At 44.1% G+C, this 11,636-nt stretch overlaps 2 protein-coding genes across 2 annotated transcripts in view; both read left to right on the top strand.

Annotated features, from left to right (window-relative positions):
• The first annotated feature begins 2,275 nt into the window (after positions 1 to 2,275).
• Positions 2,276 to 8,169, top strand: LOC135874974 (guanine nucleotide-binding protein G(I)/G(S)/G(O) subunit gamma-11). The gene is made up of 2 exons (XM_065399935.1): positions 2,276 to 2,371; positions 8,044 to 8,169. The coding sequence occupies exons 1-2, from the start codon at positions 2,276 to 2,278 to the stop codon at positions 8,167 to 8,169; spliced, it is 222 nt and encodes a 73-aa protein (XP_065256007.1).
• An 872-nt stretch (positions 8,170 to 9,041) lies between these two features.
• The window catches only part of LOC135875084 (probable acyl-CoA dehydrogenase 6), a 156,584-nt gene continuing 153,989 nt past the window's right edge, over positions 9,042 to 11,636 (top strand). The window contains exon 1 of the mRNA XM_065400064.1: positions 9,042 to 9,227. Coding sequence (XP_065256136.1) covers positions 9,042 to 9,227 — 186 coding nt within the window. The remainder of the gene's footprint in view (positions 9,228 to 11,636) is intronic.

The following is an 11,636-nucleotide window of genomic DNA, read 5'->3' as shown; positions in this document are numbered from 1 at the left end:
TCTGGGGAGTTGCTGGCCTAGGGCTTCCCAGCCCCCACAGCCTTTCCCCAGCCCTGCCTCACTCTAGGTCCCCGGGTGAGTGCCCCAGCAGCCTGGCCTGTCTCTCTCTCCAGTCAGAGTGAGATTCCTGAACTTCTGGCTGCCCTGGCCTTCTTATAAGGCCTAGCTGCTCAGGTTGGGACATGGCCGCAGCTGCAGCCACTTCCGCCAATCAGCGGGGGTTTTGCTCCCTTCTGCAGCCCCAGCCCTCTGCAGGGCTTTTCCAACCCCTTCAAGGCTGGAGCTGGTGTTCACCCCACTACACAGCTCCAGGGGGGTTGGGATAACTCAGTGGTTTGAGCATTAACCTGCTAAACCCAGCGTTGTGAGTTCAATTCTTGAGGGGGCCACTTAGGGATCTGGGGCAAAATCAGTACTTGGTCCTACCAGTGAAGGCAAGGGGCTGGACTCAATGACCTTTCAGGGTCCCTTCTGGAGATAGGATATCTCCATATATTATTATTATTTCCTGCAGGTGTGAGGGCGGGGGCTGGCTGAGCCCAGAGCCATTCCTTAACCCCTTGTTGCCCAGTGTGGGGTTTGTGTACCCCATCACACCTTCCTATATTGAATCCAGCACCTATGGCAACTAGACAGGGTCATGTTGTAGTCTGTGTTACTTATCTGTGTATCCACACATGCCACACTCATATCTCCAGACATGATCCTGATTGGCACAGGGCTGGGCTGGGTTGGCTGAACTACATTCAGAACTGGAACCCGGATTGTTTTAAGTACTGCAACCCCATGCCTTCAATCAGCAGCTTGTCCCACTGCTGCTCCCAACCTCTTCCACGCCTGGCAAAGGAGCTGCACGCATATTAGACAAGGAAGCTGTGGGATGCTTCTGTCCTATGCTAGTGATAAAGTTGTGTTTTTAATGAGACTAGGTGGGTGATGTAATATCTTTTACTGGAGGAACTTCTGTTGGTGAGAGAGACAAGCTTTGCAGTAGAGTTCTGCTCTAAAGCTTGTCTCTCTCACCAGCAGAAGCTGGTCCAATAACATATATTACTAAAAACCCCACCTCCTTACTCTAATATCTTGGGACCAACAGGGCTACAACCACATTCCAAACAACATATTTTTAATAGGCAGGCATTGAATCGGGTCCTCTCGCCTTTTGTTGAAGCAATTGTGCTGCTTATGCAAAATGCTTTACTTGGAAGGGGGAGAATGGCAGTACAAGGGAGAAAACAGTGAAGGGGAGGGGGGATTGCAAAACATTGCACTCCGTTAACTGGAGTCACACCACACAGCTCTCCCCGCAGAGTTTGCCACCCAACCTTTCCTGTTCGCATCCCCAGCAGAGAAAATAAAGTCAGATGAATCAGGAGTTCCAAATGTTTACAGAGTGTTTTAATTTAACAAAAGGAAGAAACTATTTCAAGGGGAATTTCGTGGTCCTTTTCCAGACTGTGCTCAGTGAACCAGATCACTCTTGCTGCAACACTGTTATATGAGTCTATATGCCTGTCTTAACCGCCCCCACTTTCCTCCACCAGCCTTGTCATTCCGTACCACCATGAATCTGGCACACAAAAAGGCCGGACATTTCCTTAGCAAATCTGCTTCCTCTCAAACGATGTGTGTTCTAAATATGTCTGGCTTCTTCCTTGTGGAGAAAGTTTTCAGCACACACATCCTCTTCCCCAGAACAGTCAGCCCTGCTCACTTCCGTGCCTTGTTCTGCATTACGCCGGTGATACTGCGCCTAGGTATCTAATTCTGTGTTAATACCAGATTAAATACACTGAGATTTAAATGGATTAATCAATGATACCCCCCCACACACACACCTCCTCCGTTACTGGCCGGCCAAGTTTACATAAAAGAGTTGATACCTATTTATACAGCAAAGGAGAGACTGAAGGTTTGAATGGAGGGAAGAGTAACTCGTTGTGCGTTATTGTACCCATGTGTGCAGTGCCTAGTGTAAACGTCCTCTCGGTCAGGGTGGAAGTCAAACTGCTGGGTTTGATCCGTTTAGGAAGTTTATGCTGCTGATTTAAAACCCAGGAGTCGCTGGTGTGAGTAGCTAGCTGGGGCACTCTGGGGAAGGTGCATGAGGGAGTTTATTGGAGAGGAAGTTGCTACTTCAGAGAATCGGGTCAATTTCGCCCGGGACAACAGTAAGTCATGCCCTCGGGGGTGGGGTGGGGGGCTCTTTCGAGAACCGCTGGGTCCCAGCATCTCCTCCAAGAGGGTAACTCGCTCCCCTTTTTACAACTAGAAAATGCCGGCGATCAATATAGAGGATCTGAGCGAAAAGGATAAGCTGAAAATGGAAGTTGAGCAGCTCCGGAAAGAAGTGAAGTTGGAAAGACAACCGGTGAGTTCCCCCAGGCTGCCCCCTCCCCAGCCCCCGGAGAACCTGCGGCTGAAATAGCCCCATCGTCCCGGGGAGGCAGATTGGAGCGGAGGTCTGGCTGGGGCGTGAACAAGATCTTTAGCTCTCTAGTCTCCGGGGTTGGGGATGGGGGGGCACTTTGAAAGTTACTCTGCTTTTTTTCAGCCTTAGGTTAACAACAACAACAACGCCTAAAATAACCTCTCAATGGTGAGCGCCGCAGTGTCTCTCGCAGCGCGGAGAAGGGTTTTCACGCCCTACTGAAGCGCTGACCCTCCTTATGGGAGTGAAATGAGACATGCAGATAGATGCCTGCGCGGTTAAATGAGCTGGTTAATTTCGCCTATCAATGGCTCACTGATGGGAGAAAAGGCGCAGAAGCGCGATCTCAGACTGGGGAACGGATTTCAGACCCCACGAGCTCTCCCTTCTTGCAAAAGGTGGAGGTGGGGATTGAAGAGATGAAACAGACATTGGGGCCGTGATGTCTTTGTGTGTTTTTAAAATATACTTAACGCTCAGTAACTTTTAATGAATTTTAGATTAGTTTCTCGCTCCCCACGTAGTTTAGTTTCTGGTGACTGTACCTGCTACCCTCCGTCACAGAAATCGGAGCTAAAAACTTCTGAAAACTATAGGAAGGAGGATCCAGACTTATGGAGGTTAAATGTGAGTGATACAGGCTGAGAAATGTCCCTATAATTGTAGGAAAAAAGAGGAAAACACATTAACAAGTTAATCATAGGGTGTTAGCGCTAAATTCGGTATTCTCTGCTGCTAAAACCCAAGGGCTCAGCGAGACTGGGTGTGGTGCAGTTGGCACAGGGCAGCTGAACTGCTCTCTAAAGAGGAAATAAAGACAAGGGACCATTCAGACTTTTAAACTGTGGGATGAAATATCCACTGTGTGCTGAACATTGGAATATGTGACCTCAACCATGGGACTTTCTCCCCCACTGAATTTGACCGGAAATAGACATTTTGGAGATGGTCTAGAACACAAAATGATTTTGCTGGTTTCTAGAAACCAAGTCCTATCATTCAAAACAGCCTTGTTAGTTAAAACAAAACTGTACAAGTCAGTGGTTCTCAGACTCTGGTCTCCAGAGTTCTTTCTGGTGCTTTGCAGGGCGTCCAGGCCAGACACAGAATGGCCTGGGAGCCTGGGAGGAATTCCCCAAAGTCTCTCCCTATTGTGAAGTGGTCCACAGAAGGACAACAGAGAACAGTTGTTGTAGAACCGTGGCCCATAAGGACCGATTCAAAAGTCAAAGGTGTTTTGTTGTTGTTTCTGGTGATTCACCTTGTGAAGTAGTATGCAGTCAACAACCTGAGATGTATTTTACCGTGCACATTTTCTGTAGATGAACATTCTTGATCCATAGATTTTGCATCTGCTCCTGTTCCCACTGGAGTCATTGACAAAACTCCTGTTTACTTCAGTGGGAGCAGGATGGGGCCCTGAATTTAATCCCTGATCCTGTATCTACTTAAGCAGCTGTATAACTTTACTCACATGACGTCAATGGGACTATCCATCTGAATAAAGTTACAGATGCTTAGCCTGCAGGTTCAGGGACTTTGCTCAGAAACAAAATATTGATGTCAGAGGTGTATTTTAGTCCATGAAATAGATGTCAGTGATTTTTTTAGAATGATTATAGTTATTTATATTACAAGAGATCCAAGATGCTCCAATAGGATCCAGAGCCCCTTGCAATGTGTATAAATGCATATTAACATCTGATTCTTGCCTCAAAAACATTGAAGTGACTAAAAAACACTCCATAGGATGCACATAATCTAATGTGTTTAAAAAGAAAGGACATTATTGTAAATAAGATGAGAGTCTGAGAAATTTAGGAGAAGGCATAGTTGGGAATCTCCATAATGCCAGCAGAGAGAGTGTCCCTCACTTGTATGGATGTACCCTGTTAGGTTGCATTGTAATACTTACCAGTCTTTTATTTCCTGTCAATTACGTTTCCCATTATCCATGTGCATAAATCACCATTTGATATGAGAATTTTGTGCACATACAGAACCACATCCCCTATTCCTCTCATGGACAAAAGCAAATATGCCTATCAAAGTCCCTTTGACTTCAACTGAATGCAAAAAACCCTCTTCATCATTTTGACACGATGTAGTGAGGAAATTTCCTTTAAAATAAGCTCCCTTGGTGAATAAAAACATACAGATTCATACTCAAGAGAAATGTTTCTCATAAGCAAAAAGGATCCTCCTCCTCAAGATCCAAACAAAATAAGCCCCCAATCCTGCAAGCGCTTTCACACATGCTTTACCACCATGAATAGTCCCAACTGAAATCAATGGATCTGCTCATGGTAGTAAAGCTAAGTATGTGCATAAGAGTTTGCAGGATGGGATCCAAGTTATTAACCATAGGCCCTATGTTTCTCCCTACTGTGACTTAGTCATAGGTTATGGGTAATTAGCTCTTATTCGATACACTTAATGGTCTAAGACTTAACTTTTCATAATCTAGTAGCAGGGGTGCTGGGACAGTTTGTATAGTGGGGGTGCTGAGAGCCATCAAACCAAACTGTAAACCCTGTATATGATGGAAACCACTTTAAGCCAGAGGTGCGGCACCCCTAGCATCCCTACTTCCAGCACCTATGTCCATTAGAATCTCTCTATTGTAAGTAGGCTAGATGTATTGATTCTGTTGTAATGACTATTCTGCTTCTATTTCTATTATATATAAGTTCTTATACCACATTCATCACCATAGTAGCTGAACATCTTCCTGTAGTGACTATGTACCTACCATTTGTTGCTTGTTTCCTCATCCTCTTTCCTTCGGGGAGAGAAGCATGTGTCTTATTTTGGTAGGTTTAATTTTGTTTGGTTGAACAAAACACAGTAAATGAGACAGAGGAAGTGCCCAAATCCACTAAAAATTGGAAGAATAGCCAGTGTGTCAAGTTTTTCCCTTCCCAGAAACAATAGAAGCCCCTTCCTGGAGACTCCTCCTAACTGTGCCTCTACAGGGCTCTCTTGGAAATGGGAGGGGAATGCTGGGAAGAAGCAACTCTATTCAGAATGCAGTCCTCAAACATTCCAGATATCTAAGGTATCAGGGACAAGTTGTTGCTTCTGTAGGTGAAGCCATGTTGCTCCAGGGAAGAGGAAATCAGGCAGAATGAGGGATGCATAAACAAAGGAGATCTCCAGAATCTGTGGGATTTGCCCATAGGGTCTGGAGACTGAACCCCTGGCCTTTTCTGTAGGGTTTCAAATCGCTCTTCCTTGGGAGAGCACAGAACATAGACATTTCTCTAGGACAGGGGTCCTCAACCTTTCTCTTTCTGAGGCCTTCTCTTTCTCCCCTCCCCCCCGCTATAAAAATTCCATGGCCCAGCTGTGCCACAATAACTGATTTTCTGCTGCATATAAAAGTCAGGGCCTGCATTATGGGGTAGCAAGCAGGGCAATTGATTAGGATTAATGATTAGGGGTATGGAACGGCTTCCATATGAGGAGAGATTAATAAGACTGCCACTTTTCAGCTTGGAAAAGAGACAACTAAGGGGGGATATGATAGGGGTCTATAAAATCATGAGTGGTGTGGAGCAAGTAAATAAGGAAGTGTTATTTACTCCTTCTCCTAACACAAGAACTGGGGGTCACCAAATGAAATTAATGGGCAGCAGGTTTAAAACAAACAAAAGGAAATATTTCTTCACACAACACACAGTCAACCTATGGAACTCTTTGCCAGAGGATGTTGTGAAGGCCAAGACTATAACAGGGTTCAAAAATGAATTAGATAAATTCATGGAGGATAGGTCCATTAATGGCTATTAGCCAGGATGGACAGGGATGGTGTCCCTAGCCTCTGTTTGTCAGAAACTGGGAATGGGCAACAGGGCATGGATCACTTGATGATTACCTGTCCTGTTCATTCCCTCTGGGTCACGTGGCATTGGCCACTGTTGGAAGATAGGATACTGGGCTAGATGGACCTTTGATCTGACCCAGTAGGGCCATTCTTATGTTCTTATGCCACAGGGGCCCTGCAAAGCTACATCGCTCAGGTTTAAGCTTCAGCCCCAGGTGGCGGGGCTTGGGACTCAGGGCCCTGGGCTTCAGCCCAATGTGGTGGGTTTTAGGCTTTCTGCCCCGGGCCCCAGCAAGTCTAATGCTGGCCCTACTTTGCAGACCCCCTGAAGCTTGTTTGCGGCCCCTCCAGGGGGCCCTGGACTCCTGGTTGAGAACCACTGCTCTAGGAGTTTTCCCCCTTCTGTAGTTCTCTAAATTGGAAGGGAGACTATAGTCCCATGTTAGTAGATGTTACTTTGCTATGAATTTGTCACAAAATATCACACAGCATATTACAATAGATGCTCATGAGTAGGAACATACAGTGCTCTTTTGTTATGTTGCTCCTAAGCAGCTTTTGCTGTTATGGGGAGTGTCGACAATTCAGTGGGGAAAGCGTTCTCAGGGGAAATGTTGCTCGTAAGGGGAGGTTGCTCTTACAAAGTGTTGCCGCAAACAAGCATCTACTGGAAGACCACTGTATGCTTGAAAGGACAATGACAATGTGTTTTTCATAATTTTTAGGATGTTATACTAACTGCTGTTTATAATAAGCCTTTGTAACCGATAAGTGAAATGTGCTTCCTTGTTGAATTTTTTCCCTTCCATTCAACATGCTTGTTGTTGTAGGACTACACCTTGACTGTTGGCTTTTGTTATAATAGAAAAAAGGGTACTGAAGCATTTGTTTGGAAAAATGTGTAATGTTACATTGATTTTGGGTTCAAATTCTACTGATTCTGCAGCAGTTGCATATGAATACCATTGAAATCAATGTGAGTTTTGTGTGATCCTAATTTAATTACATTATTAGGTTTTAGTTTTTTATTTTTAAATCAGTGGAGGATTTTTATGTGCAGTAACTGCAGGACTAGGCTGTATATCATCCATACTATGATATATGTTTTCACACAGAAGCTTATGTGGATGTGTGATGCAACATTAAACATCCTGGGAACACTTCTGAGCTGTTGCTTGCAGATTTAAAGAAAAATATATCTTAGCCAACCGTTTCAAAGGTAACTATTTATTTTTGAGTGCAACTTGAGATACTTTTAAAAGCCTGATTTTCAGAAGGAGAATGCTCAGTATTTTCTGAAAAGGAGGCTCCTAAAAGGTGTCTCAAGTTGGACACCAAAGTATTGATGCATCCAGAATTACTAGGCACTTTTGAAAAATATGACCTGTACTTCTTTTACCAATAGATATGAAACACATACTTGGGAGGGCAACAAACAGCTCACCAAATAAAGCATTTATTGACTGGTTCAGAAGAAAAAAATACATTTTACAAAACTGTAGGAGGAATAAAAAGAAAAGAAACTTGACTTTTAACATACTTTCACATTTAATAATGTTAGAGATTATTATAACACAAGTATTTGTTTTTGTTTTAAATTTAGGGCCTGATTTTTGGAGGTGCTCAGTGATCACATGTGGAGCACTGGCAGCATCAGTCCTTTTACATATAATGTAAATATAAGAAAGAGAAAAAGAATGTTATGAAGTGAACGTTGTCTTTTTATTCTAATGCAAAATGTGATTGCTACGTATAAAGCAGAACCTTATTTCTTCTTTTATTTAAGGTGTCCAAATGTTCTGAAGATATAAAGAACTACATTGAAGAAAGATCTGGAGAGGATCCTTTGGTCAAGGGTATTCCTGAAGACAGGAATCCCTTTAAAGAGAAAGGAGGCTGTGTCATTGCATGAAAGAAAAGTCTGCAATTGGAACATACATTATTGTACCTTTAGTGGATAACTAGTTTGTCCTCAGTTCCATGGGTCCTTGTTGAACGAGTACTGTCAATGGATTAAAAACAACAACCTTGAATGAGAATCTTGTTTCTCTTTATCATTTTATATGATCTAATTATATCTCACTACTTGATAATACTTTGTCTTCTAAATATTGTTCCCCAGAGGGGACAGATACTTGCTTAATGTACTAATGGGTATTTGCGTGTAGTGTCTGTTTAGCATGTGGTTTCTTGACTCTTGCATTTACTAGCTCGTTTTAATAAAAACTCTTGCTTGTACCAACGCTTTAGTGTTCCTTTAGAAAAAGATATGCAAAGAATGTGGTCAAACGTTTGCATTTTCGTTGCATGATGCTTGTGGCACACCCTGAACCACCCAGCCCCAGGGCAAGAACTACTTCGGGGCCACGTGAAGGCGGGACAATTGGGTAGTTTAAAAGTCTCATTGAACTAACCTGGAAAAAGGAAGAGAACAATCGTTCACCCCCAAATTAAACGAATGGAGCAGCAGGCTGTGTCCCCAACAGTCAGGCGGCCGGGGAGGGTGCTGTTTGCAGCGCCTTTCCCAGCAGTGTAAACGTCCCGGGAACAGCGTGTAAACCCCGCAGCCGCCTGTGTTTGCTAAGGGCTGCAGCCTGCGAGCTACAGGTCACTCGCTGGACAGCTGTCCCGGCACCAAATGCGCCTCGCCCGCTAAGCCCGGCGAGGAACGCGCCGAGCAGGGCAGCGCCGGTGATTCCAGGCAGCGCCCTCGCCTGCCCCCAGGCTGCGGTCCCGGCTGCTGCGCATGTGTGTTGTTCCCTCCAGTGCAGTGCTGTCCCCGCCATGGCTCGGTGCTGGCCCGGCCTGCTGGCGCGCGGGGAGTGGGGCAAGTGGCGCTCTGGGCTGTCCGGCCCCGCTCGGTCCCAGCTGCGGGCGGGCAGCTCGAGCCGCGCCCCTGGAGCCGCCGGGGAAGGAGCCCACTTGCTGTACTCGCGGGAGCATTACGCCTTGAGGGCGTCTCTGCGAAAGGTACCGGCCTGCCCTGCGGCTGGGAGGTGGTTCCCCGCTTCGCTCAGTACAGGGGGAGCCTGGGTACTTTGCAGCCTGAGCTGGCTTTGCTCTTGCGGTGTCTGGGCGCAGGGCTCCTCTCCAGCTGCCCTCGGCCCTCCGTGAAGAGACCCTTGCGAGGCCCCAGTTGCTCTCCGGCTCCCTATCATCCGGCTCTCCCCAGCCCCTGGTTCAGCTGTGTCTGTACAGTGCCCCTCGCTGCCATTACCCTGCCAGTATCTCCCAAGCACACCAGCTCAGGTGCTCAGCCGTGGCTGCCGCCTGATGGCTAGAGGCAGTGCAGAGCCTCTCTGGAATTCGGGAGCCTCTGGCGGTGACCCCTAGCCAAGGACTGGGAAGTCAGGAGGGACACGACTTTCTGAGCAGGATAATTAGGGGATTGATCCCAGCCCACTGACACCGGTCAGCTGGCGCTAGAAAGGGGGAATTAGGGGTGGCCCTGAAACTGGCAGGTTGGTGTGTAGTATGGAGTCCTTAATGTGCCCTGCTCAATGAGGTGCATAAACCACCTTGCCCTAAGGTTGCTACTAGTATCTTTGGTAGGTGGTCAGTTTAAATATAGGTAATATAGTCTCCATATTTACCGTAGGTTTGGTACAATAATAAGTATAACTATTTGTTTACCAAACCTCATATTGACAAAAATGTTTCATACTTAGTTTAAAATCATTAGCGAAGCCATTTTTTGTTCACGTTCAGACATTCTCCAGGTCATGTTTGCAACCTGGAAATTATAGGACTGTGAAAGAGAAATAGAGGATGGATAGCTAGGCAGGCAATGCACACAGCTGTTTTCATTAGCCTCCTTAAGTGAAATGTACACATCAAACAGCAAACATAGTGGGAAAGAAAAAAAAAAGATTTTTAAAACACAGCTGATTTTAATATTTTTCAAGGTTGTTAGAAAACAGGTAAGAAACTTTTGTAAAATACATAACTTTAAATGACTTTCTCTCTTTGGAGACTTTGTATTAATTAACAATATTGGTTCAAATTTTCCCTGAAGTAGTTCCACTGAAGTTAGCAGAGTTACAACAAGGGCAAGTTTGGCTCATTATATCAGAAAGCAAAGATTTATTTTCCTCCAATGACATACTTTGAAAAACATTAATTGATAGAACTCTTCGTATGTAGCCTCTTATCAGCAGTAAACCTTTCTTATTATGTAATGTGGTTTAAACACAGTTTCAGTCTGAGCTGTAATCTAGACAATAGTAATAATCACTTAGCTTCTTAGCCACACACAGTCCACCCTCAGGCTCAGGAGGTTACAAAGCTTTTACTAATTATGTTTGCAGGCTTATGGTTGGGATCCAACAGGAGTTTGGCTTTTAAACAGACCTTCCAAGTCTCTTTGATTTGGATGAAAAGTCCTTTATTTTCGATTAATGTTAAAGCTATTTAAATGTCCCTACTTTAAAAAAAACCCACCCAAACAAGTTGTCATAATTTGACATTCCTGTTTATAATTAAAATCTACATCTATTTTTGCACTAAGTAGGTGCACGGTTTTGCTTCAGATCTGTCCTCAACTGCATTACAAGGCCAAATTCTGCTCTTAGTTACATTTGTGTAATTTCAGAGTATTTCCTGTGATTGGAGATTATGGAGTTACTTAGGCATTTGATGGTGCAGCTAAAATCAGAATTTGGCCCTTCACTTTCTATTTATAATGTGAGAGAAGGGATCTCTCTAAGGAGGTGTTTGAGGAAATGGCAGTCAGGGTGCTCTGTAACAATAATCATTATTGTGAAGAGATCCTGGATTTAACAGCTAGTTAAAGCAACAGTCATAGTCATACTAATTGGTCTCTGACAGTCAGATTCAGCACATTAAAAGTATTGTTACAGAGAATACTATTAGAGTACAGAGCTGAGAATCAGGGTTTATGACCTGTGTAGAAGAGTGTATATTGCCAAGAGCTGCTCTTTATAGTAAGAATGCTGTAGGTAAAGAATATATTTTTTCTGAGTTCCTTTTAGGTGACCAAAATTCTAATTTCTGGTTCAACTTTGATTTTCATAGGTTAAAAAAAGGTTAACTCATGAATAATGTACTGGTGTTTGAAAAACAGAGTAGTTTCTCAGTCTTCTAATCCACTGAATTACAAACACTTTCCACGTGTGACATTGATTTAGAAATCACAGATTGGACCACCAACTTTCACATGCTTGAGCTGTTCCAATCCTCTTTATGCTGTAGGATATCTAGAATATGCAGTTTGCTTCATTATTCAAAGCAGAAAAATTCCTTAATATTTTCATTATTTGCTGTTTTCCTAAACTTTTTCAGAATTATGTAATAGAATCTATTTATATATTATACCACTATGTATGTATACAATGTACATTTCATACTGTGTATCTGAAC

This window comes from Emys orbicularis, chromosome 2 (genome assembly GCF_028017835.1).
Source record: "Emys orbicularis isolate rEmyOrb1 chromosome 2, rEmyOrb1.hap1, whole genome shotgun sequence".
NCBI classification, from domain to species: Eukaryota; Metazoa; Chordata; order Testudines; family Emydidae; genus Emys; species Emys orbicularis.
Note: the sequence above shows the minus strand (reverse complement) of the source record. Positions and strands in the feature narration are given on the sequence as shown.